Source organism: Sturnira hondurensis, unplaced genomic scaffold (genome assembly GCF_014824575.4).
Source record: "Sturnira hondurensis isolate 20B ecotype Veracruz unplaced genomic scaffold, ASM1482457v3 Scaffold0014099, whole genome shotgun sequence".
NCBI lineage: Eukaryota > Metazoa > Chordata > Mammalia > Chiroptera > Phyllostomidae > Sturnira > Sturnira hondurensis.
The window spans coordinates 736699-762169 of NW_028086730.1; the positions used below are offsets into that span (position 1 = coordinate 736699).

Below are 25471 nucleotides of genomic sequence, written 5' to 3' on the forward strand. Positions count from 1 at the left end.
TGCGTGACATAACCTACTGATGGGAGGGACCGTCCCCCTGGTGTCAGGCATGGACGTGGGACTCGCTCTGGCCAAGGGTGTGTGAGCAGAGTGGGCCTGCCGCCCCCGAGGGGAGGGGGAGCCGTGTGGGGCTGTCCCGTGGGCCAGCCCCTCTGCCTCTGCACCTGGGGGTGAGGCTGGGCTGTGTCTTCCCCGGTCTTGCTGCATTTAACTTACTTTCTTGCCTTGCCGTCCCAGTTACGGCCTTTAGCACAAAGGATACCACTGACTGCATTACATTCAGAACTTACGTTCATCAAAAGACACCATGAAAAGCATGAAAAGCTGTGGCCGGGTGGCTCAGCTGGTTGGAGTGTCGGTAGTCCTGAACACCAGAAGGTTGCGGGTTCGATCCCCGGTCAGGGCACACGCCTAGGTTGCAGGCTCGATCCTGGTTGGGGTGCATACAGGAGGCCCCTGACTGATGTTCCTCTCCCCCTCCCCCACTTCCTTTCTCTAAAATCAATCCTCATATCCTCGGGTGAGAATTGGGGGAAAAGTCAGGAAAAGGAGAACGGCCGCACTGAGAGCGGACGGAGAATCCCTGTGAAGGAAGCGAACATTTTCATGGACGTTTGGTTATTGAGCCAACAGATCAGGAGACAACTGCGTTGGAAAGATGGCTACTCCCAGGTCCCCAGGAGAGGGTCCATGGCGCATCCTGAGGGCACCGGGGGCCGGGGGACAGCACGGGGCAGTGGGCAGGTGTGTGCAGGAGGCCTCGCTGTGGTCTCGGTGGGAAGGAACGGAGTCGGAGCGAGCAGACCGAGGACCAGCCGGGGTGAGCGGTTTCCGTTGTCCCCGGGGCATAAGGAAGGTTTGTGTCCGGGGAGCGGGCCAGTGGGTGAGCCGTTGTCCGTCTCTAGGAGCGAGGGGAGTCCCTCCAGCTCAACGAGGCCCCAGGTGTCGTCAGAGCATCGGAAGACAGGAGATAAAAGGCTCGGCCCAGGGAACAGGGGCTGGAGGCGCCGAGGAGCCGCAGCAGCCCAGCAGGCAGAAGAGCCCCCGGTCGCTTCCCAGGGCAGGAACCCCAAACGCCGACGAGTGTGCGGAAAAGAAACCCAGAGACACAGATCCAGACTGAACCAAGATGCCGTCTCTCGCCCACCAGGTCACAGGCCATTAAAGAGCCAGCGTCCGCAAAGAGAAGAAGCAAGGGGACAGCCACACGCGGCTGCTGGGTGGAGCGTGGTGTCATCCGTTGGACGACAGATAAGCGTGTTCCTGGTGAAGTCCCGGCTTTGCCGCCCCTCTGGCCAAGTGCGTGCCTTTGCAGACACGCCGGCAGAAGGAGCCCAGCACAGGCTGCTGTGCAGACACCTTTGGCTGAATTCACAGGTCTGGGTAGTCAGGTTCCCCCGGCGCCCGGGGTGGGGAGTTGGCCCTCCAAAGTGCTCTCAGCCTTGGCCTCCTGTGCAGAACATGGGGAGGAGCTGAGCCGAGGCCCAGAGCATGGCAGAGACACCCTGATGGAGACCCAGCTACTGTGGACCTGGCTAGCAGCTCAGACGGGCCCCTGGGGCTTGTTCTGGCGCTGCCACCATGGAGGGGCTGGTTCTGGGTAGGGACCGGCTGTGCCTCTGTCCGGAGCCCTCCTCCTCGGACCTCACCTGGGGAAAGGGCCCACCAGGGAGCCCGTGCAGGTCACTGTTTCATCGGTGGGATGTTTGGCACAGGAAGACCTCCCGGCCCTTTGCAGGCCTGGGTTTAACCCGGGTCCCCAGTCTGTCCTCGGGGATCCAGGACAGGAGCCCCCGCTTGCTCAGCACCAGGAACGTAGGTCATCTTTGCCACCTTTGGTTGCCACGAGTTGCATTCTGGTGGCTGCTTCAGGAGAAAGGGCGCCCGGCAGAAGGGGGGGGGATGGGGTGGGGGGGCAGGGCAGGAGGAGAGCGGGGAAGGGCCGAGAAGAGGTGCGACTTCAGGCCCCCAGTCGCTGCTATTCGGAGGGGAACTCTGGGGGCCGAGGTCGGCCTTTCCCTCTGTCCTGCCTCCCAGCAAGCGCTCTTGTCACACCTCCGTCCCGCCCCACCTGGTCAGTCTTTGGAAGGGCTGCCGGGTGTGGGGGGTGAAAGTCCCCGGCACTTGACCCTACGGGTCAGGAAGGCTGAGGGGGTCCCCCAGGAAGAGCCCTGTCAGGAGCCGGAGGGGGGCACAGAGACAGGCAGAGGGTCCCGGGTGTGTGGACGGAACCCTGATGGCACCCCGCACCCGCCATCGCCGCCACTGCTGGGGTGACTTAGGGCATTTCCTTCCCATGAATGGGGAGTGTGGGCGCCCACCCACGGAGACTGGGGGGCTGAACCAGCAGGGCCCACCTGCTGTGCTTCATTGTCAATCATTTTTCTTTGTGGGCAATGGACCCCCTCATCCGCTTAAGGTCCCTGCACCTGCACCAGGCAGACCTTTCCCAGAAGGCAGCCCTGGGAACAGCCTTGACTTTGTCCAGGGCAGGAGAGCCATTCGCTGCCTTTCCTGAAGGGCTTGCTGACCTTGGCCTCTCAGAGTCCCGGGGCCCAGGGACATCTGAGCAGGAAGGTGGGGGGTGCTGTGACCCTGAGTTTCCTCGCCTGATGTCACGTGATGGGGCGTTGTTGACTTCCTGAGCTTGGCAAACAGATTTATCCAGGGCCACTTTGTCAGAGGCTGGGAAGAGGGCTCTGCTGTGCGTGCGCCTGGTGCTGCCGTGGTGCCCCCAGGACGCCCACTGGAGACCCTGCCCACGCAGGTGAGTGGGACGCTGCCTGGGACTCAGCCTCTTCCTGCTCCCCAGCTCACCACTGCTTTCCCGGGGACCTTCCCTCTGCGGGTTGGTGGTGTCTCGGGGAGGGAACCGGTGAACCTGCGGAGGGGTCTCCGCATCATTCTGGAAGCGCCACCAGCAGCCGCATCCTCGCCAATGCTCCCCGTGGTGACTGACACTAGGTTGTGACCCCACCATCTAAGATCTCCTGTGTGTTTTAAGTGGTCTTCAACCCTCTGCGTGTGGCAGGTAAACCCAGGGAAAGTGGCATGAGAGGGTCGTTCCCTTCATGCGCTGCACCCCTGAGCCAGGTCCATGGTTGGGGTCTCTCTGTGTCCAGCTGCCACTCAGAGAGCAAAGCAGGGCCCAGGACACTTCCCAAGGGGCCTCTGCCTCAGAGTGGCGGGGCGCTGCCGGGCCCTTGGGCCTCGGGGCGCTCAGCGCTGTTCTGGGGTTTGTTGGGACTGTCATCACGAAAACACAGGGGAGTGTGCCCTCAGGCTCCGCTGCTCACCTCAAGGCTTGCTCCCTGCCAAAGCCTTGCACTAACTCCTAGAGGCCTCTGGAAAGACTGGGCGGGAGTGTGTTGTCATGTTGCAGGCAGAGGAGCCCCGAAAGGGCTCCAGGCAGCCCGAGGGCCTGGGGGCCCCCGACATCTCGCTCGTAGACTGGAGTCGGACCACTTCCCAACTGAGAAGGTGGTTGGACCCCCAGGATCGGGCATCCAGACATCCTACTCCTCCTAGGGGGGCCCTCTGTGTTCAGGGGCCTCAGGGCTGAGGTTGGAGGAGGGGCCCAGACCCTGTCTTCACCCACGGAGAGCTTGGCTCTGAGCTTGGTGGTGGACCAAGTCTATAGAGGCGTGTGTGCACCTGTGCGTGTGCACACGTGTGTGCTCATGTGTGTGTGTCGGACAGAGAAGGCTAGGGGAGAGGAGGGGGCAGAGATTCACACCCAGACACGGTGCTGCGTGCGGCACCTGCCCCCAGTCCTCTCCATGACCTCCAAGCAGACACCTGTCGCTTGCCTCCCTTTCCAACAAGGAGTCTGTGGCCCCGAGGGGTTCAGCCGCTCGCCCAAGGTCACTTGGCAAGTCTGCGGTGCGATTTGGTTGGGGACAAGGGTCACTGTGAGGGATGTGAGGGGACCCCACAGAACTGTCTTGTTCAGCTTGGGCCGTAGGTCTGCTGGCATGGGTGGGCAGCGAGGAGGTGCTGGGACCCCCATTCTGTTTTGTCTTAGCCTGTGTGCTAATCCAGCCACGTCCGGGGCCTCTCCGGGCCGCGGGGCCTGTCCTCACCTTCTCCCCTCTCTCTCCCCCTTTGCATTTGCACAGCTCTCTGCCAGCGTCCCTGCCGTGGCCCCAGCTCCCCGCGCCTCCCTGCCCCCACCCCACCCCGGGCCTGCCGCTGCTGCTGCTGCTGCTGCTGGGAGGACCACGGCCGCTGGACAGCGCCGGCCCCCCGAGTGATAGCTAATTGGGCAGAGAAAGGGCCCGATTGTCTCGCGGGGCCGGAAGCGCGGGCGTGGGTGGCTGAAAGAGCCGGAGAAGGTGGCCAGCTTCGCCCAGCAGCTGCCGCCGGAGACGTTTGCAGATTACGTCACCGCCGGCGCACAGGGGGAGCAGGCAGAGGGGGGCCCCCGCAGCCGCCCGCCCCGGGCCTCCCCACAATGCGGCCATTGTCGGCCCGGAGAGTGGTTCATTCTGGATGAATGGCACACGGGCCTCTTGACCAAGGCGGCCGCTAGCCGTCCCCGAGCTGTCCTCTCGCCTGCCGGGGAGGCCCTGGACTGGAGCCTGGAGGGGCTTCGGAGAGGACAGAGCCATTCCTGAGGGTGGGCGTGGGCCTCGGGGCCGCCCAGCTGTCCTGAGTGCCCAGCCCAGGCCCCTGGCTGCACCGCGGGCACTTGGTACAGCCTGGCCTGGAACCCAGGGCCCCCCGTGGTCTGGGCCACGCCACAGCGCTGCTGCGCTTCAGGCCGCCCACCCTCGCACACGGCATGGACTCCTGGTTAGGGGGAAGCGCGGGCCCCGACCCCCTCATGGTCCTGCTGGTCATCATCTTGCTAGCACGCTTCCTCCTGTGGTCCTGCCTCGGGACCTACGTTGATTACAGGCTGGCCCGGCGCCAGCCCCGCAAACCCAAGGAGGACTAGGGCCCCAGCATTTCACCCCCAGGGCAGAGGGGGACCATGCCCCACCCAGACTGGCGAGGGTTGTGCTGGTCACCTTTCGCCTCCCACGTCAGGGGACAGACCGGCCGCCACTGCCAGTCTGTCCCCAAGTTCTGGGGCTCCCTGTGGGAGTGAGTGATCCTGGGGGTGGGTCTTGCTTTGAGACTCTGTGCTTCCAGCCCTTTATGTTTGCAGAGGATGCGGGAGTGAGCCATGGGGCTGGGGGTGCACAAGGACAGATGTGACAACCTCTCAGCCGGCCTTGCCACCCAGGGCCACCCCGAGTCCCTGGCTCTTCCTGTCACCTGGAGGGATAAGATTAAGAGCAGGCAGCTGCCTCGGTTTCCCCCAGAGCCGACCCCTGGGATGAGGTTTCTTCGGGCAGGAGCTCCTGGCTGGGGAACCGGTGATGGGGCCACGTGAGGCTGCCCCGGAAGGTGGTGGCAGTTGCAGCAGAGGGTGGAGTCTGATCCTCGAGGACAAGCCCCACCATGGCTGTCTCTCTCGCTTCCCACCTTGATGCCCAGTGACCCGCAGGAGAAACAGCCACGTTGGCCCTGGGAGGGCATCTCCAGGCCCACGCCATCCACGCGTCCTGTGTCCCTGGGACTTTGGGACCTTGGGCCACCGCTGTCTAATGGTGTGACCTGTGATGGGCACTGGGACCCACCCTACATCTGGGGGTCTGGAGACCGGGGGCCACGCATGTGGGTGCTCGGCCCTGTCTGCGGAATGGAGCCCGATGGAGATTGGACACCGAGGCTCCTCCCTGGTGACGACGCTCCGTGTGTGACTTCAGCCCGGGCTCTGTGCAATGGACCACGACTGAGGGTAGCAGCCGCCTGCAGGCTCAGTGTGCTCCTTGAGCCTGGTGGAGCCTGAGGGTGGCCTTGGGGATGTTCCTGACTTTGCACCCTCCTGCTCCTGCCCTGCTTCCTTGGAAACCACAGAAGGGCACCCCGTGGGAAGCCAGTCTGCTGGCTCCCCACACTGTTCTATCGTCCCATATCTGCCGTTGTGGGTTTTCCGCTGATTTCTGTAATGTGCTATTTTTAAAGAAGGAAATAAAGACACAATCGAGTGGTACATATTGAAAAAGTGCAGTGAGCGAGGCTCTGTGGATGAGGGTCGGGGAGGGGATTAGGGAGGGGCCAGCTGTGCCCTTGTGTGTTTGGGGACAGGGGTGTGTGGGGAAGGGTACGTGGAGTTGGGGGTGGGGGCAAAGGGTGGGGAGGCCCCCTGTTCTGTACACCCATCTCATCGTGAGCACCCCATGCCCCCCAACACCAAGGGGTCAGGCAGCCTTCTCCTGCCCCACCCCCTGCCCCCGGAGGAGGACACAGCCAGGCTGGGGCTGGCCCCCGCCCCTCAGGCCAGTCTGTGTGTCTGTGTGTCTCGGGGGAAAGGCTGGGGAGCTGAAAAACAGCTCTCGGCCCTGTCCTCATCCCCCCGGGATGGGACCGATGCCACCTGCTGTCTGGCCACCTCTGAGGGGTTGTGCCTGGCATCCGGATACCAGACACCCTGGGGGGCAGGCCCAGGAGCAGCGCCCCTGCTGCACGGATGAGTCACTGAGTCTGAAAGTGGGAAGAGTTATGTCAGGCTGCAGCTCAGCTCCTTCTGCAGCTGCTGCAGCTGCTGAGGGGTCACTGCAGTTTGGTGTGGTGGCGGGAGGCCCTGGGGCCCTGCTCAGGCCCTCCCCCCACCCCGCTCTCGTCCCCACTGGTGATGGCGCCCGTGCCTGCTCCAGGTTGCTGTTGGTGCAGATGCATGGATGGGACAGTCCCGCCTCTGACAGCTCCCGGGTCAGCGGGGACCATGGGGGACATGGAAATGATGCACACATCCTGAAGGTTGTAACGGAGGCCCAGAGGCCCCAGCGATACGCCTGGGGAAAGGGTTGGGAAGGCTGCCTGGAGGAGGGGACGTGGGGGACTGATGGGTGGATGGGGGGACTGGTGGAATGGCAGGAATAAGGGCTGGGAGGTGGGACTGCTCAGGGCCAGTGTGGGGTCCTTGGTGGATCGCCCGGTACCAAAATGGATCTGTTTGCACAGAGCAAGGTACGGAGAACGGGGTGTAGGATCCCCCGGGGGAGAGGGGAGCCCCCGCCTCGGCCCACAGCCCTGTCACGGGGTGGACCCGAGCTCCTCCCACCAGACGGCGGGCCGGGCGGCTGCACCGTCCTGCACTGACCGATTCATTTACTAAACCAGGGGGTCTGGTTTGGAAAAGAAGAGCCAAGCTCATCGAAGAACCATATGGGTCCATCTCCTTTCCTTTTGAAAAAGAGCTATTTTTTCAAATATGTTTATTGATTTTAGAGTGAGGAAGCAGGGGAGAAACATGGACGTGAGAGGGAATGTTGATCGGTTGCCTGCTGTGTGCGCCCAGCCAGGGAATGAACTCCCAATTCTCCGGTGCGTGGGACGAAGCTCCAACCAATGGATCACACCAGCAAGGATGGGTCTGCCTGCTTCACAAGGACAGGCCACGTGTCCTTTCGTGGATTCCTCACAAACGTTGCCACCCTCCCCTGGCCTGGGAGCAAGGTGCCCACCCCCTCCAGCTGGCAGGCAGGCATCGGGGCTGTGGGCCCAGGCGGGCTGGCTGTGGTGGGCCCAAGGCCCTGGGCACAGGGAGTCAGAGCCCTGGGGCGGGACTCTGCCCTGGCGACGTCTGAACTTGGCCTTGAAGGCCGCAGAGGATGTTTGTGTCAGTGTTGGGGGCTCTCCCAGGGCAGGCAGGGCTGGAGGCCTCGTGCGGGGGTGGGGTGGGGGCGTGGGGTTGCGGTGGAGCAGGTGGATGTGGAGAGCAGGGTTCCGGGAGACAGAGGCCGGTGGGGGGGGTGGTGCGGGATCCTGCGCTGTAGGGAAAACGAGCTCTCGCTGGCGAGCGAACATCTGTCTGGGGAGCGGTGCTCCCCGGTGTTCTCCTGCCCGGCACGCACACTGTGGGAGAGGCTGCCTGCAGGTTCCCTGCATGTTGATGCAAAACAACCGTGTACCAAGAACAACGGGAGCGCCTCCCCACACCCTGACCTGGACACACCACTGGTGAGTGCTTTGGGAGGCCCCCGGCCGAGGCCGTGCAGACGGGACTACGAAACATCGGCCAGAGCTCAGTTTGCTCCCAGATTCGCTCAGCAAACGCTGACTAGTCAGCTCCGCTCTGCGACACAGATCCACTCCTCACCAGGAGCTGTGTGTGCCCGGGGATTCTAGATTTTTCCTTCCCAGTGTACTGCCGACGCAAACATCCCTTACTGAGCAGGGCAGAGGGACCTCTGGTGGTGGCCTGATCCCGTCACCGGATGTGTCTCATTTGTGACAGTGTGGTGCAGCTTGGGTCAAGGCTCTGCTCCACGCGGTCACTCGGGGACCACGGCCCCTCCTCCCAGTGGGTGTCCACGCCCTGGAGCATCGGAGCCCTCCATTCAGTGCCCTGCACAGGGCTGGCAGACGATGAGCAGAGAGAAGGGGGGGTGGCGGGTGGCACAGGGGCTTTCCTGGCCAGGCCCGGAGGTGGCTGAGGTCCTGTACCTGACCTCCCTGCGAGGGGGTGGCCAGGCCATGTCTAGCTGGGTGCCCAGGAGGAACAGGATGCGGCTTTGGCGACCACCAGGCCAAGTCCACCACAAGCTCTCTGCTACACATGGTTTACTCTGAAAAATGGAGCAGGTGGCACAAACCACACGTGGAAGAGGAAGGACCCAGTGCTGCCGCTGATACTCGAAGGCTCCCAGGGAAGTACAAAATGCAAAGCGAGGTGAAGGGAAGCCCCGGGTCTGGGCCTGGCTTGTTGCCCCGAGTTTGGCGAAGTCCCTTCCGAGCTCGTTGGCGGGCCAAGACATGAACGAGTCCTGGAGCTGGGAGGTCTGCGCGGACGGGCCTTGGGACGGGCCCGTGGCAGGGTGGCCAGGGAGCGAGCACTGGGTTGTGTCACCTTCTGTGCTCCCCTGGCCAGCCTCCTGCTCTTGGGGGCACGTCGATGCGGAACGCCGCATCAGTCTCCAGTCGGCGTCAGCCAAGCAGCCACGGCCCTACCCCAGCCTCCTGCCTTGGGTGGAAGGGGGCAGTGGGGTGGGCTTCTTGAGTCACATGGCTGGCTGTCCCCCGGACTGGTGGTGCTCTGGGTCCCTCCGCAGTCCCCCTGGGACTCCCTCCACCCCTGCCCCGTGGTGCTGGACTGCTCCCTGGGTCCCCGGCCTTCTTGTTCTCGGTCTCCCTTTTCATGTCAGGGTAGCACGTGCCTCAGTAGCTTCTTGAGAAAGTGTGACTTGTCCGCAAATACGTTTGAGACCTTGCCTGTCTCAGATGGTCTTATTGCACCATGGTGCTCGATCGACCCTTCGGCCGGGATTTTGGCACACAGGACTTGCTTTCTCGAGTCCCATACTGCTGGGGAGGGACCGAAGCGTTCGGAGCACCGGTCCTCGGTGGGTGGAGTGGTTCTCCTCCCCGGGAGCAGGGAAAATCTCTCTGTGTCGGGCGCACTGGACCTTCGGAACGATGTGCTGGGGAGGGTCTGGGTTTATTTCCTGTGCTGGGTATTTCTTGGGCCTCTCCAAGTTGGAGCCCGGGCTTGGCCTGTTTCGTCCCCGACCCCTCCGGGTTCGGTCCCGTATATTCGTGGCACTCGTCATCGGCACATGGGCGGACCCTCCCTATCGTCCCCCTTCGCCTTTCTTCCCACCACCCCCCGCCCCCGCCCCCTCTCGTTTTTACCCCTGACTCTTCCTCCTGCACCTCTGCTGTCTGGGGCCTTTTCTCAGCTTGACTTTCTGACCTTCATTGGGGGTATCAGCTCTGCTGTGATTTTTTATTTTTAAATTTAGGGACTCCTTCTCTTTTTTTCATCCCCCAAACGTCCCTTTTCAACAGCACCCTGCTCTGGTTCGTGGCTGTGGCGTCTGGTCTCTCTGGGTACCAGTGGCGCCTTCCTGCCGCAGACGGAGTTGCTAGACTTTCTTTTCCTTGAACAGTCTCTGTGGCCTGCAGGCTGCCGTGGGTGGTGGTGGTCGTGGCCCCTACCTCCCAGGTTGGAGGCTGCTCCCGGACGGCTGGTGGCCCTGGGCTGTCGAGGCAGGGGTCGGGGCTGCGGTGGACGCTCGAGAGCGGAGCTGAGCACCCTCGGCTTCATTGCCGAGTGGTCTGGGCTGGTTCTTGAGGATCCCCTGCGGTCCGAATTCTCAGACCTTGCCTCTTGGGCCGGATCCCGTCTTGCCGGTGGGGCTGTAGTCCTGGGGCTGAGCTGGGCGGGGGGAGGGTGCGAACCTGTCACGATGGTCTCGGCAAGACCCGGGCTCTCAACTCCGCTGCCCCTCTCTGTCCCCATCACCTTCTGTAGAGAATAAATTTCTACTCTTCCAAGGTGGGAGGCGACCTCCCAGTGGTGGGGGCTGGGGAGGGGGTCTGGGGCTCCCACTGCATCACGAGAGCTTTCACCTGGTTCTCTCGGGTGGCAGCCTCTTCACCCCAGTTCCAGAGGGGGTGTGGGAGCAGCCTTCTCTGTAAATAAGCGTGCCCCCACCCCTGGCTTTCCCGGCCACTGCCAGTAGGGCCAGTGGTGTGACCCCACTCTGCCAAGTCAGTTTCTCTCTGCCCTTCGTCTTCTCTCCACCTCCCACAGTTGGCTTGTGTGGCCTCAGTGGATCCGAACGTCGTCCTGTAACCGAAAGGTGGCGGGTTCAATTCCCACTCAGGCCGTCTACCTAGGTTGTGGGTTTGATCCCTGGGCTTGTGTGGAAGGCAACCACTCGATGTTTCTCTCTCACATCGCTATTCCTCTCTCTCCTTCTCCCTTCTTCTCTCTCTAAACCCACTACCACCAAAAAAAAAGTAAAATCTGGTGGCTGTGGTTGCCTTTTTCGTTCTCACCCCTTTAGTGAAGTCCCTTTGCTGAAGCCTCGGTCGGGAATGGGGAAGGGGCGGGATTAGAGAATGCTGGCCAATCAGGGGCCCACCTGCTCTTCCTCATTTAACGGTATTTTTGGTGGCAGTGCCTAGTCCTCCCTCGTCCTCACCCCTGGGGGACTGTTCTTTCCGTGACCAAAAGGTGATCTGGGGTCGAATGGGTTCGGGATGTTTTGGGGTTTACGAGGGAAACTGTCGTCAACGTCAGGGCCTGGAGACCTGCAGCCTGCAACCCACAGTGCGCCCGCCTTCCAGGCTCTGGGACCCCCTGGCCCCTACTTTCCACCCTCCTGCCCCCTTACCGCTGACCCTGTGGGTTCTCCGGAGCTTCTGTGTCCCCCACGTCCCCAGGTCCATCGCCATCAAGTCTGCCCTGAAGTCTCCATTCTCTCAGGCCAGCACTCTCCTGCTTTCCTGCCCTTTGAAAATCGAGGTACAATGTGTGTGTCATGAGCGTGTGTGCCTGCACGCACATAACCATGTGACCGGCCAGCGAGGGGTCACGTTATGGAGCTTCCCGGCGCCCGTGGGTCCCTCCTCCCCCCGCCCCCGGGGAAGCACCCTCCTGATTCCTGCGCAGCTGAGTTTGGCCGCGTTTGGGCATCGCACCGGGGAGACGTACAGGACGCGCCTTCTTCCCACCGTCTGGCTTCGCCTCCTAGGATGGGGTCTGTCAGGGTCTCTCATGTTCTCCCGTGTACCTGCCCCTTGGGCCTTTCGGAGGCCGAGTGGTGTCTTTTTGGGTGGACGTTTTCCACTCTCCTGCTGGGGGACATCTGGGGTGTTTCCAGGTTTTGATTACGGTGAGTGAAGCGTCCGAACACGTGTGCTCATGTCTTTTGGTGGCCATATGCCCCGGGTTTTAGACACGTGCTCTGGGCGGGGCTGCTGGGTCTGAGGGCAGTGTTACTCTGCCTGTCTCAGAAGCTGCCTCACTGTCCTCCAGCATGCTGGCACCAGCGTCCAGCCCAGCAGCAGTGTGGGTGCGTGTCGGGTGCCCCAGGTCTTCTCTGGAACCCGGCCAGCCTCCTCAATGACCTCCCTTCTGCTGGGTGTGACGTGGCTGGCGTCTTGTGACCAGAGATGTTGTGATCAATCCTAAAATGTGTACCGAACACCAGCCACGCGTCCAGTCTCATTCCGGGTGTTAGGAACAGGTCACCTCCTCCAGGAAGCCTGCCCAGACCTCTGGCCAGGTCAGGCGAGCTCCAGTGGGTCCCACCTGTTGTGTGTGTGGCAGTGGCATGCTGAGCCTTCCCCCGCCAGCTGCCTGTGCACTGGAGTCTCGTGAGGAGCCGGGAGCCCAGCACATAGCCCAGGGCTGGCTCTGCAAGAGCCCCAAATATCTGCTGGAAGGAAAGAGGGAAGCAGGGGAGGGAGGCAGGAGGAAGGCAGGGAGAAGAGAGAGGGAAAGGGGAAGGACGCAGAGAGGAAGGTGGCGGCAGGCACCGTGTGAGCAGAGCGGGGCCCCTGCCACCTGTGCACAGACACATGACCCCGTGGGAGCTGGCGCCGGCTCCGCCGCGCGCACACAGAGCCTGCCCCCGCGCTGCGGTCCGTCTTCCAACACTGGCCTTCGCCTCCCCGCGGAAACCCAAGACCCAGCCTGGGACCAGGGCTGGCAGATGTCAGTGAAGGGGCCGTCTGCCTTTGCTGATAAGAATTCTCCAGACAATGGGGTGGCCTCCGCCAGGAATTCCTGCCGGGCTCTTGGTGAGGCATCTCCCGAGGCCCGGGGAGCCGCTCCCCTGCCTGTCAGCGCCCCCCAGGCACCCCCGGCACCGCTCCCCTCTCAGCTGAGCCCAGGGCCTGCCTTGTTCTTGCAGGATCTCTCAGCAAGGCAGGCTTTTCTCCAAAGGCCCTGAATTGGGGGGGGGGCCCGGTGCAGGTGGGCTCGGAGCTGGTGACTCACCTGAAGTATCGGGTCCTGGCTCCCCGGGGAGGGGACACACAGGGGTGATGGCAAGGGCTCACCCTGGGGGGGCCCAGAGACGGACTGTCCCACCTGGAGGGTTCCTCTGACAACCTCATTGGGGGGCGGCCATGTGGAAGCCGAGGAGGCAACGAGGTGGCCAAGGTCTTCAGCATCTGCCTGGGGAGGGTGACTTGTGGGCCTGGGTGTGCCCCACGTGTCACTGCGAGTGGGGTGAGGGAGACGTGTGTGCACATGTGTGCGGGAGGGGGTGCAGGGCATGGTGGGCAAGGTAGGCCCCGCCGGTCACCCGCACTTGCACCCAGAGTCCTTGATGTCGATCCGTGGAAACCCAGCTCTCCACCTGCAGACCTGGAGGGGGACGCAAATGGCGAGCACCGGGACCTGCCCATCTGCCGGCAGGTGCTGTGGCGGGGGCATCCGGGAATGGGGGCGGAGCTCCCCCAAAGGCCAGGAGTGGGCCCCGCACTTTCCCCAAAGCCTGTCCCTTGAATCCCTCACCCTGAGCAGTTGTCTCCTCAGAACGTTTCCCTGGGCAGGTGAGTCTGAGAAAGGCGGCAAGTGTTGTCCACCACTGATGTTTGCATGGAATGTTATCGACTTTGTGTATCCACTGCCTCCGAGGGGCTCTCTGTCGGAGCCCAGGGTGACTCCGCGAGGGGCACTTTGTTCTCCGGAGTTTCTTGAGAAGTCCTCCTGAGAGAAGTAGCTGGAAGGTGACCTGGCTCAAGTTCCGGGAGCCTCGCCGCCTCGGCCCGTACCTAGCCAGGAGGCCAGGCGCCAGGACCTTCCGGGCCCTCCCAGCGAGAGTCCCAGGGCCACTTCCCGGAGCAGAGCGGGGAGAGGAAGGAGCGACCTGCCTGTCAGAGATGCTGAGGCTCGAGCCCGTGTTTGCAACGCCCCTGGGATGCCAGGCACGCCTGTGAGCCAGTCTCGGGTGTCCTGGTGGCTGGGTACCAATTAGGGCCCTTCCCTTTCCCCTTTCTCAGCGGTACCCCCACCAGCAGAGCAGGCCCTGGGGACCCTTGGCGACCTGGGCCTCGACTGAGCCACATTCTCATCTGCCAAGCCCGGCTCCTCACAGGCCCCACAAACACTTGGGGCCCTTCCTCTGCTCTGGCCACGCTGCCGGGTGCCCCTGCAACCCCTCCTCCGGCGCAGGGACCTTGCCTGCGTCCTGTCCTCTGCACAGTTATCAGGTGTTTCGGTCAGGAGCCAGTGGCCTGCTGGGTCGGCCTGTGCTCCGCGCCCGGCACAGAGTCTTGGTCGTTCATACAGAATCCGCACAACCGAAAGCACTCGGGGTCCTTCCATTTTTTTCACAAGATCCCATCGTAGATGCAGATGCCGACGGGGCATATCCAGAACTCTTGGTGTGTGCTTTTTTATGTTTTTAAAGATTTTATTTATTTGTTTTCAGAGAGAGGGGAGGGAGGGAGACAGAAAGGAAGAGAAACATCAGTGTGTGGTTTTGCCTCTTGTGCGCCCCCTACTGGGAATCTGGACCACAACCCAGGCATGTGCCCTGACTGGGAATCAAACCAGTGACTCTTTTGGTTCACAGGCTGGTACACAATTCAATGAGCCACACCAGCCGGGGCTTAGTGTGTGCTTCTTACACCGTTAAAACGCCACCAGACTTCTCGTCAGTTCCCTGTATCCAGTGGAAATCCCACATTTCAAAGCCTGTGGCTACTACCTAGCTGCAGGTAAATTTTCTTAGCCCCTTAGCGGTGGGTCTTGTCCGCTCTCTTGCGTTACTGAGACCTGCGGGACGGTCGGGGTTGGCTCAGCGGCCGTCGTCCGTGAGCACGCAGCCACGGAGACTGCCAGCTGGCCTCCAATTGCATTATCGGTGCGCTCATTCCCCATTAGCGATGAAGCCGGGGACGAGGCTGTCATCCCCGATGCCCTGTGACATTTCAATCTTCATTAGTCCTGTGATTTCGTGTCGGACTTCTGCCCTTCTGCAGGCGTCAGCTGGTGAGCTCAGACGTGGGGATGTGTCTTCGCTCTTATCTCTCGCGCCCGCGTCCGGGGCCTCCCTAAATTACCTTTATTCGCAGACAGAGTAGTCCCCGCCCCCCTCTTAACGATGTGCAGTGCTTGCTAAGAAATGAAATATTTCGACTGTGAATCTGAGCTGCTTTCCATTTCCCTCGGCCTAATCGAATGAGCGGATGCTTTATCTGTGGCGGCTCCCGGCGAGGTGGACGCTCGCCCCCAAATTGCGGCAATGCCCAGGGCATCTCGCTTCTTTCATCTTTCCTGATTGTTTCCAGAGCTCCTTTTGTCACGAGAGGCCCCGTGGGTTGCGGGCGGCGCTCCTCCATGACCGGGCCTTTGTTCCCGGGAGGGCGAGCCTCAGTGACCGGGAGCACGGTCCCTCCTCCCCAGAGCCGGGGCCTGGCCACCGGGAACGCGAGAGGGGGAAGCCTCCCCGATGCCGCCGCCTGTCTGGGGCTTCCCGCCCTCGGAGGGCACCGGTGGCCGGCCACGGCCCGCCACTCACCTCCTCACATTTCCAACCAGGTGCTGCTGGACTGTAGCCCCAAGCGTCGTTCTCCGAAATCTGTGTGGACCCCAGATGCGCCCGATTGATTACTGATGATGGGGAAACCCGAGGCTGTTCCGTAGCCGGCTCCCGGGCCAGGTGGGGTGCTGCCGGAAGGCCTGGAGCATGCCTGGGGCTCCGGAGGGGAGACCCCCGGAGGGCGGTCCCTCGGGGCTGGCTGCCTGTCACCCAGTGTCATGGCCTCCCATGTGTTTCGGTTTCTCTCTCCTTGAAGAGTCGGCTACCTTTACAGTCCTGGGGAAGAACGAGGACCCGGCCCGGGGAGCAGGCATTTTTAGGGCTGCTGTGAAGGGGCGGAGGGAAGGGGTTTTCCCTGGGAAACGGTGGGGGCAGGCAGCGTGCTCCTGTCCCTGTCTCCTCCGAGCTGGGCCGCTGAGAGTGCGGGGAAAGGAGGCTGGAGGGGCGGCGGGCCCTCCACCGTGTCGGCCACCAGAAGCCACGGGAGGTCCAAACGGCCCTACCCTCGGCCTTTGGGCGTGGCCCGTAAAGCTGTTGGGACGGCCTGCAGGGAGAGGGGCTTTCAGCCGGACAGGGGAGCCGTCCTCTGGCAGTTCCCTGAGGTGAGGGGTCTGGGTTGGCCCTGGATTTAGGCTCCAGGTTGAGTGGGAGTCGGGGGTGGGGCTGCCCCATGGTTCTCCCCACCCCTGGGCTGACCCCTCAGATGGTGTGGCCGGGGTCACTGAGAGTCCTGGGATGGGGACCCGAAATCACTTCAGGCTCTCCCAGCCTTGTAGCAGCATGACGCGGCTCGTCAGAAGGACCCTAGGGTTCAGCCGGGCCAGAGTGCTGGGATCCTGCTCACACGGCTGGCTCGTCAAAGACCCGGGCTCCAGCCCCCCCGCCCCCACCCCCCACGAGGACCACGCAGCGTAGTCGCCTGGCTGGGCATGTTTTCTCTGTTCGCAGAAGTGAGATGCTTAAGCGGCAGTGGACAAAGCTGCTGTCCGTCTCTCTCCGACCTGCCCTTGCTTTGGGGCGAGGAGATGCTGGGAGGGTCCTGGTGTCGGGACCTGCGAGGGACAGCGGGCCTGGCGGTGTGTGTTAGTGACATTCCGGTCACTCCCAGGCCTTCCCCTGGGCCCACTGGGGAGACCCTTCGGCTTTGTCCTGTGTCACAGCAGGGTCCGGCCATGCTGAGACCTGAGCCCACCTTGTGGGTGGGCAGGAGGCACAAAGTTGGACATTCCTGGAGCCGTGGTTAGTCTGGAAAATTCGCTCGATCGCCACACATGTCCCGGGGCGAGTAGGGGAGTCAGTTCTTATCGAATCTGCTGGACACGAGGGCTGTGTTTTTTCGGAATTTACCTGCTAATGCCGGCAGGTGGTCACAGAGAGAACTCAACACCGTCTGAGCCTGTTTCAATCCCTGACGGGGACCGTGGGGAAGAAACACGCAGNTTCCGGTCACTCCCAGGCCTTCCCCTGGGCCCACTGGGGAGACCCCTCGGCGTTGTCCTCTGTCACAGCAGGGTCCGGCCATGCTGAGACCTGAGCCCACCTTGTGGGTGGGCAGGAGGCACAAAGCTGGACATTCCTGGAGCCGTGGTTAGTCTGGAAAATTCGCTCGATCGCCACACATGTCCCGGGGCGAGTAGGGGAGTCAGTTCTTATCGAATCTGCTGGACACGAGGGCTGTGTTTTTTCGGAATTTACCTGCTAATGCCGGCAGGTGGTCACAGAGAGAACTCAACACCGTCTGAGCCTGTTTCAATCCGTGACGGGGACCGTGGGGAAGAAACACGCAGGATTGCGGGGTTGGCAGAGCGCAGTCTGCGGACAGCCACGGGTCCGCTCTCGGGACTTGAGCCGAGCCTGGTCCAGGCCAAGGACCGTGTGTCCTGTTGCACCTCGGACACGCCCATGCCACTGGCTACCCCGAGCACAGGTTCGTGGTGGAGCTGGATGGGACCCTGGCTTCTGGCTCTGGAGTTCCCATCGGCTGCCCAGTGCTGTGGCATCCACCCTGTTTGTCTCAGAGGATGGCGACGGCCCTGCCCCTCGGTAAGAACAGGTGCCGTTTGCCCCTCCCATTCCCTGTGCCGGAGCCGGGCCGCATCTCGGTCTCACAGCTGTGCAGGAAGGTGGCCGTAGTTGCCACCCCATTTACAGGCCAGGACGCTGAGGCTCAGGGAGGTCAAGCGCTGCCCTGGGGGTGACGTGGCACGGAGGCAGGAGCCGGGTTCTGATCCCAGGCCTCGGGGCCCCTTTCTGGGGCCCCGCAGGCGGACTGAGAGGGCCACCAGCATTGACTCTGACCTCCCCGAGCAATCCAAGTCCTAACGACGCGGGACTCTTCTGTGCCCTGGACGAGACCGGGAGCAGAGCTGACTTCCCGGATGTGTGCCCTGCGCGGTGGCGCAGGGCCCCCCTCCCAGAAGGGCCCGCGCTGACTGGATGCCCTGCCGCTGTTGGGAAGTTCCCCCTAAGTTCTGAACGAAGGGCCCAGTGTTTTCCGTGCAGAGCCTGACCCTGGTCTCCCCAGAAGCCTTTCCCGCCGTCTGGACCCCGCTCCCTGCAGACTTTCTGTAGGGAACAGTCCAGAATGCCGCCTTCTGGGAAACCCGGCACTCCGTGTGGCTGGCCAGCACCCCCGCCGCCTCCTCGAACGGTCTGCAGAGTGAGTCACTGCGGTGCAGGAGGCAGGTCTCGGCCCCCACCTCCGCGTGGGCACAGCCATCAGGGCCCACAGTCCCTCTGGAGCCCTCTGGGTGGGGGGTGGGTGATGTAAGCCTGTCTTTGGTGATTTGTGCAGTGACCGTCCGATAAGGAGCCTGGGCCCATTTTAGCGGGGACAGGGCACCCTCCCTGGCGGCGCCTGGGGATTAGCCGGCCTATCTCTCCATTTATCAGAGGAGAATGAGGCAATCGGGAAGTGTGGTGGCCTCGCTGTTCCCGGCCTGTGGGGCCGCTGTTCCTGCCAGCTTGTCCAGGGTCCCTGGGGTTGGGGCGGCTCCCGTGGGGAGAACCTGGGTCTCCAAGGGCCTGACCTATGTGGCCGGATCCCCTCCCAGGGCCTGACCTGTGTGGCTGGGTCCCCTCCCAGGACCTGACCTGTGTGGCCGGCCACCAGCGGACGGTGCTAAAGCTTGTGCCCGGGAACAAGAAGGAGTTGGGTTTGAGGAACAGCTCTGGAGTTGTGCCCAGGGCCAAATGCGGTGTGAGGCAGCAGGGAAGGTGGAGTGTCCTACAGGTGACACTCAGGTGCTCTGCTCTTGGTGTGGTGTGAGGGGAGGCACTCGGTCCCCCCCCACTGGGTAGACCTTAGGCTCCCACGGAGTTTATGGCCAAAATGAGGCACTGTGACTGTGTCCCCAGCCGGGGCAGAAAGGGCGGTCTGGCTTCCACTCGGCTGTCGCTCTGGGCTTGTCCTGGGGACCCGTCTTCCATGTTGTGAGGAAGCCCAAGCCACCCCCAGAAGCCACGTGTGGTTCTGGCCACAGCCCACCAGGCCCCCGCTGCCACCAGCTTCACCCAGCAGGCATCGGGGGGGACGTGCCACAGATGATTCTGTCCCCAGCCTTCGGGCTGCCCGGCGGAGACACCACGTCAGGGAGCAGAGGCCCGCCCCCACCGTGCGTGTTCGGACCCTGACCCACACGCAGGCAGCATGGGTGTCGGTGCGTGGGGAGTGGGGTTCGAGCCGCCCAATTTGGGACAGTGCGTTCCACAGAGAGAAACCGAAGTGGGAGGTGTTCACGCCCAAGAGGGGATGTTTGTGTCAGGGGGTCCCCGTCACAGCCACGTCCCTGACCTCCCTGGACCCTTCACTTCTCCCCGGGCAGGAGGCTGGACTTACCCCACGGCACCCGACCGGTGGTCAGGGGCCGGGGGCTGGCCCTCCTCTCCGGTTTTGCTGCAGGGGCTCTGCCTTCTGCTCTGCACTCTGCCACCTGTCGGGTGGGGTTTGTCCCCGCGGGCAGCAGGGCTGGCCCCCCGGGGTGACCTCCACAGGCTCTCCCTGGAGCCGCATGACCTCAGTGTGTCCCAGTGCGGCCCAGGCCGGCCTCTGACCCAGGGAGCAGCAGTGAGGAAGCGGGCTGCCATGGGCCACCACGGCTGCAGGGATCTGTTGCACAGCGGCGAGAAGCGTGTGCGCTCTCAGAATGCTCCCCACGGGGATGGGGGCTGGTCCCTGCAGGCCGAGGGTGGGGGCAGGTCTCCGGTTCCAGGATGTGTGCGTGGTGGCCGTTTAGCAGTAATGTCGTCACCGTCCTCCAGAGGAGACCCAGGAGGATGGCTCTTCAGGAGACCCCAGTTCCCTTGTGGCACTTGGTTCAGCTCCTCCTGGTGGCAGGAGGGACAGACCTGGGGACAGGACCTGCAGGGAGAAGAACTCACAGGAGCAAAGACCCGGGGGCTGAGTGGCGAAGTCCCACCCACCTGCTCCCTACTGTCCACCCGCACTGGCCTCCCTGGGGGAGAGCGGCTGTCCCTCCCCTGCCCTGTGAGACACTGGGGACAGGACCCACAGGGCCATAGGTGTCCACAAGCCGGGGCCAGTTGTCCCTCAAAAGATGGAGTTGCAGACAGCGTTGCCAGGGGAGAGGCAGCCCTGATAGGGGCTGTGGCGGTCGCAGGGGGGCCTGGCTCTGAAATCAGCGAGGCTTTTGGTGACCGGGGGGCATGTGGTGGGAGTTGAGAAGAGGCTGAGTGTTGTTGAGGGTAGGGAGGCCTTAGACTTTAAATTGTAACATGCTGGTTGTGCAGCTGAAGAAAATAAGAAACCAGAGAAGGCAAGTGACTTAGCCAATGGCACACAGCGCTTTGGTGGCAGAGTGGGACAGGGAAGGGCATTCTACTCTTCAACCCCATGCTGTCTCCCCAGGGCTGATGGCTGGTGTCCCCAGCCTCTGGCCCAGAACGTGGCCTTGGAGGTGAAATCCCAGCTGAGAGTGGAGCCTGCAGAGCCCGGGGCCTGGGATGGGTGGGGACGTCTCCGAGTTGTCTTCCAGTGACCTTGAAATCAGGCACAAGTCCTCTGCAAAACAGGAAGAGGTCTCTCTGGGCCTGACATGAAACAGTATTGCTGTCACCCTGAATTGAAGACTCAGACAGACCCCTGAGGGGTGGCAGGTTGAACGAGCCGGTGGTGTCAACGCAGCCGGGCTCAGCCAAGGGCAGCACAGCCGAGAGCAGACCCGCGGCCGTAAATACCCGGAGTCCGCTGCACATTCGCGCCGCTGACAGCCGCCGCATGCAGGCTTGGCAGCAGACGAGAAGGAGGCAGGGGTGCGATCCGTCTTCCTTTTGGGCAGATTTCCTGTTTCTCAGGGAGCTGGAGAGGGTCCATCTGGTGGTCAGATCGCGGCTGAGACAGACGCCTCCGGCTCACGGCTCCCCACTCGACGTGTCCCCGCAGCCACACTCCCGTGTGGTGGCCGCTCCGGCGCCCGGCCTGCACAAGTGGGAGCCATCAGGCGGCCTCCCGCTCAGTGGAAGCTTCCGGAGTTGGGGTGGGGGCCGCTGCCGCTGCCTTTCATCTTCCCTCCACTTCCTTTCCGGGCACCTGGCTTCGCTCACAGGCATTTCATTCCTTTTTTTTTCTTCAAAGACTCTTTCCAACTTGTGCAAATATGTGCAAACGTCCACAAGCCTGTGCACGTGTGTGTGTGTGCATGCACACGAGCCCCACGGCCTTGCTCGTTGGCCAGCTCGCTGCCTCTAGACTCTCCGGGGTGCCCCAGCCGGGCAGCAGCCTCCAGGGATCAGGGTTGAAGGAAGGCCTGGAGCAACCATTGCTCCCTCACGGGCGGGCCCCCTGCTGCCAGCCTGTGACTTCGGTGGCCTCCTCCCTTCGCCCGAGCCTCCTCCTCCTCGTGTGCAGCCATGAGTGTCACTTAGGGGAGCTCTGTGCACAGGGCGCTCGCACGGTGCTCGCTGTTGGGGCCTGTTCTGACTCCGTCATCATCCCCTCTGCTCCGGCCCGACACNATGCACACGAGCCCCACGGCCTTGCTCGCTGGCCAGCTCGCTGCCTCTAGACTCTCCGGGGTGCCCCAGCCGGGCAGCAGCCTCCAGGGATCGGGGTTGAAGGAAGGCCTGGAGCAACCATTGCTCCCTCACGGGCGGGCCCCCTGTTGCCAGCCTGTGACTTCGGTGGCCTCCTCCCTTCGCCCGAGCCTCCTCCTCCTCGTGTGCAGCCATGAGTGTCACTTAGGGGAGCTCTGTGCACAGGGCGCTCGCACGGTGCTCGCTGTTGGGGCCTGTTCTGACTCCGTCCTCATCCCCTCTGCTCCGGCCCGACGCGGGGGTGGGGGGAGATGCCGTGGAGCTGGGGGTGCCGCACTCTCCCAAGCCCTCCAGCAGCGATGCTGGACTCTCCTCACCCTGTCTGTCGTACCCCCGCCCCCCATCCCCAGAGCTGGGCCTTCTGCGAGAGCCAGCGTGGGACTGGGACGCGTGGAGTCTCTTCTCTTCCGGGGAACCCATGGAGGATGCTTCCGCTGTGATCACACCTCAGAGGTACCCCCGCCCCCCACTCACAAAATCTTCTGTCCCCCAAATTGCATCCAGACAGCGGCGGTAGCAGGCATCTCTCTCTTCCCTCCCAGGGGCCCACCAGCCGCCAAATGGGGCGTTTAATTGGAAGGAGAAGCTGGCGGTCTGCCCAGAAATCCTGAAGAAAGGCCCCCCCGAGTGGACCTGGTTTTAGATCCCTGCCACACACCTTCGGCACATATTTCTGTCTCGAACGCGTGGAGGAGTTCTTGGGGGCACGTGAGAATGAAAAGCATTAACCCGAGGTCACGCAGTGTCAGCCCCAAACCCTGGGGTGAGTGCTGTGTGGTTGTCAAACCTGCCCACTGGGCAGGACGGGGAAACTGAGGCACTTCAGAGCAGGCATCTGGAGGCTCACCCAGGTCTTCGCTGTGACGGTTACAAAGAACACCTGCCTGACATCTTCCCCCCCAATTCTGAAGTCCCAGCGTCCAAGGGACGTCATCCAGAACTCCTCCCCACCTTTTCGGTCCTGCTGGCGGGTTCCTGGTCCACGAAAGGCACGCGCGTAAGCCACTCAGCGATGAAGGAGTGGGCGGTGGCCAGGGAAGCTCCCTCCTGGGGCACCTGCCACTCAGGTGGGCACCTCGCTGCAGAGGAGCCTGGGAGGCGGAGAGATGAGGACAGAGGGGCATGGCTGGAGGCAGCTGGTCAGAGGTCCAGGCTGGAAGGCCCCGGGCGGTCAGCGACTTGGTGACTGTGGGGCCGGCAGCCCTGGCTTCTTCCTCTGTGGGGCCAGGACGGCCAGACCCCCTCGGTCGGGTGCGGGAGACGCAATGGGGCGGGCTGTGAGGGCAGAGGGCTGCTCCGCACCGCTCAGAGGGGCAGCCCATGCACCCGGGGGCCGTCTCTGTCGGTTTGGGGGCTTCCCAGCCCTGCCCCCCTGAGCTGTCTGACGGGGCCAGTTCTACCACCCGTGCTGCAGGGTCCTCACCTGTGAAACTGGGCGGTGACAGGCCTGCCGCACAGAGCGCCTGCGACAGAGCCGGGCGGCGCCCAGTGCGGGTTAGCCTGACGGTGGTGACGGTGGTGCTGATGTGGATGGGGACAGGGACGATGCGGGTGAGCATGGCGGTGATGATGATGGTGACGGTGCTGGGCGGGGAGGCTGGTGATGAAGAACTAAGCACCCGCTACGTGCCGAAATCTGTCCCAGGCTCAGGCATATCACAGTGAGCAAGACAAAGCTGGTCTCTGCTCTCCTGGGAATCAGCTCAAACGTGGGGAAGCCGGTGAAGAGGAAAACTAAAAGTAAATGAACTTATGTCGTAGAGGGGAGAACTGGAGAGCCACACGATGGGCGGGGCATCCCAGCGGGCCCCTTGGAGGCGGTGGCAGGGGTGCATCGGGGAGGGGGGGCGGGTTTAAGGACAGCNGGGGGGGGGGGGGTTTAAGGACAGCTGCCCCTCTTTCTCCTCTGTGCTCCTCCCGTCTGTGGTCTGATCCTTTGCCAGGACCCTGAGCTCACGACCTCCCTGTGGCTTCCTGAGTCTGTGGTCTCGGACGGGCTGTGCCCACTCTCGGGGACTTGGGCGCGTGGACGGTACGGTGTGTGGGACGCGCGTGGCCGGATGTTCCTTTGGCTCCTCTGGTTTCGTGGGCCGCCTCTGCTCATGGCCCTCATCTGCCACTTAGTAATTGGGGATAAACGGGTCGGGGCCCTCGGGGGTTGGGGGCTGAATGGCTTGGTGGCGCAGCTCCCCTGGGTGGAGCAGTCCTCGGNGAACTTATGTCGTAGAGGGGAGAACTGGAGAGCCACACGATGGGCGGGGCATCCCAGCGGGCCCCTTGGAGGCGGTGGCAGGGGTGCATCGGGGAGGGGGGGGGCGGGTTTAAGGACAGCTGCCCCTCTTTCTCCTCTGCGCTCCTCCCGTCTGTGGTCTGATCCTTTGCCAGGACCTTGAGCTCACGACCTCCCTGTGGCTTCCTGAGTCTGTGGTCTCGGACGGGCTGTGCCCACTCTCGGGGACTTGGGCGTGTGGACTGTATGGTGTGTGGGACGCGCGCGGCCGGATGTTCCTTTGGCTCCTCTGGTTTCGTGGGCCGCCTCTGCTCATGGCCCTCATCTGCCACTTAGTAATTGGGGATAAACGGGTCGGGGCCCTCGGGGGTTGGGGGCTGAATGGCTTGGTGGCGCAGCTCCCCTGGGTGGAGCAGTCCTCGGAGTCTCCCGGGTGTCCCTGGCTGTGACGTCTTCCGTTGAAACTGTGGCAGCCGGTGAAGGGTGTGCACAGAGGCAGAGTGTCTGAGAGGAGGGGGGCTGGAGCCCCTGCCCCAGCCCCGGCCCCGGGAAGGCCCTGCTTTGGGGGAAGCCGGCATATGGGGCCCATTTGGGAAATTCCTTCTGCATAAACCGCTTTTTCCAGGTAAGACACCCACCAGTACCGACTGTGAAAGATGAAATAGCTCTTGCTTCGCTGGCTGCAGTTTTATGGATCTTAATTAAACACATGCATGCCCTCCCCAGGCTGGGAAACTGAACCTCGCTGCACAGCCCCTTCTCCAGAGGTGGCACTGGCCCAGAGGAGGGCCGATTATGACCTCCCATCCTCGCCACCTTCCAGGGCCTCCCAGACCCTCCGAACGCTGGGAAGATGTGTGGTCCAAGGGGGAGCTTTGATTGCTCGTGCCTGCAGGGCCTCAAGCCTGTTTCCAGGCCCGAAGCAAGTGCTGGTCAGAGTCCCGGTCGACCACGGGAGGGCCCTGTGGACCGGGGCTCTCAGACCCCATGGAGCCTCAGAGTTCTCCTCTCACACCCGACCACCCACAGACCCCTGACCTGGGTCAGATGACAGTGTGTGCAGGGTGGGGTGCCCACACGGCCCTCGGCTCACCCCCGTCTGTGCTGGTCGCCAGGTGACGGGCAGGGTGTGGCCACTGCACGGATGGTCAGTGGGCTTCAGGGTGAGCTTGGGGTGTCAGGTTTGTCCTGTCATTTAAGTTACAAGAGTGAGGCGAGTGCCACTGCTTTTGGCACCAGAGGGGACCTGGGCACAGAGGAGCAGGGTCCATTCGGGAGCTGAGCTCCCCACACCCAGGCCCCCCTCTCCCAGCAGGTAGGCACTCTGTGGCCCGCTTTATGGAATGTCCCTCACCACAGTGCCAGCCCACGGCTCTGGGGACCCCAGGGGTTCACCAGGGGTATCTTCGGTTTGAGGAGAAGCTGTCTTTGTTTCTTTCTCTCTTACACTTTGGGTTCCTGCTGATGGTCCATTTTGAGAGGTTCATTGACCACGACAGTTTGCTGCCTGGAAGGGCTCCGGTCCCAGCAGCGCCCCAGCCAGGCCTGGCAGGCCACACCCGCTTCGTTCAGAAGCCAGGTCCGGGGGCACCGTGCACGCGCGGCACAGCCCGCTCCTCCCAGGCGCCCAGTCCGATGCACTCGGGCACATGGGCACATGGGCACACGGGCACAGCCCTGCAGCCCCCCGCACACTCAGGGTCCAGAATGCCTCTGTCACCCCACAGCCGTCCTCCGTCTTGGGCTGCTCTCATGGGCTCTTTTCTGTCTCCATAATTTATCTTTGGCAGGAAGTCACGTCTGGAGAATTGCACAGTGAGGGTCCTTGGAGTCTGTCTTCTCCATCTTCCTC

General features: G+C 62.9%; 1 protein-coding gene across 1 annotated transcript; it reads left to right on the plus strand.

The window, feature by feature from the left end:
• The first annotated feature begins 4149 nt into the window (after window positions 1-4149).
• On the plus strand, window positions 4150-5099 carry SMIM38 (small integral membrane protein 38). The gene has a single exon (XM_037062498.1). It carries the CDS (start codon window positions 4784-4786, stop codon window positions 4937-4939), a length of 156 nt encoding a protein of 51 aa, XP_036918393.1. The 5' UTR covers window positions 4150-4783; the 3' UTR covers window positions 4940-5099.
• Window positions 5100-25471: the final 20372 nt, after the last annotated feature.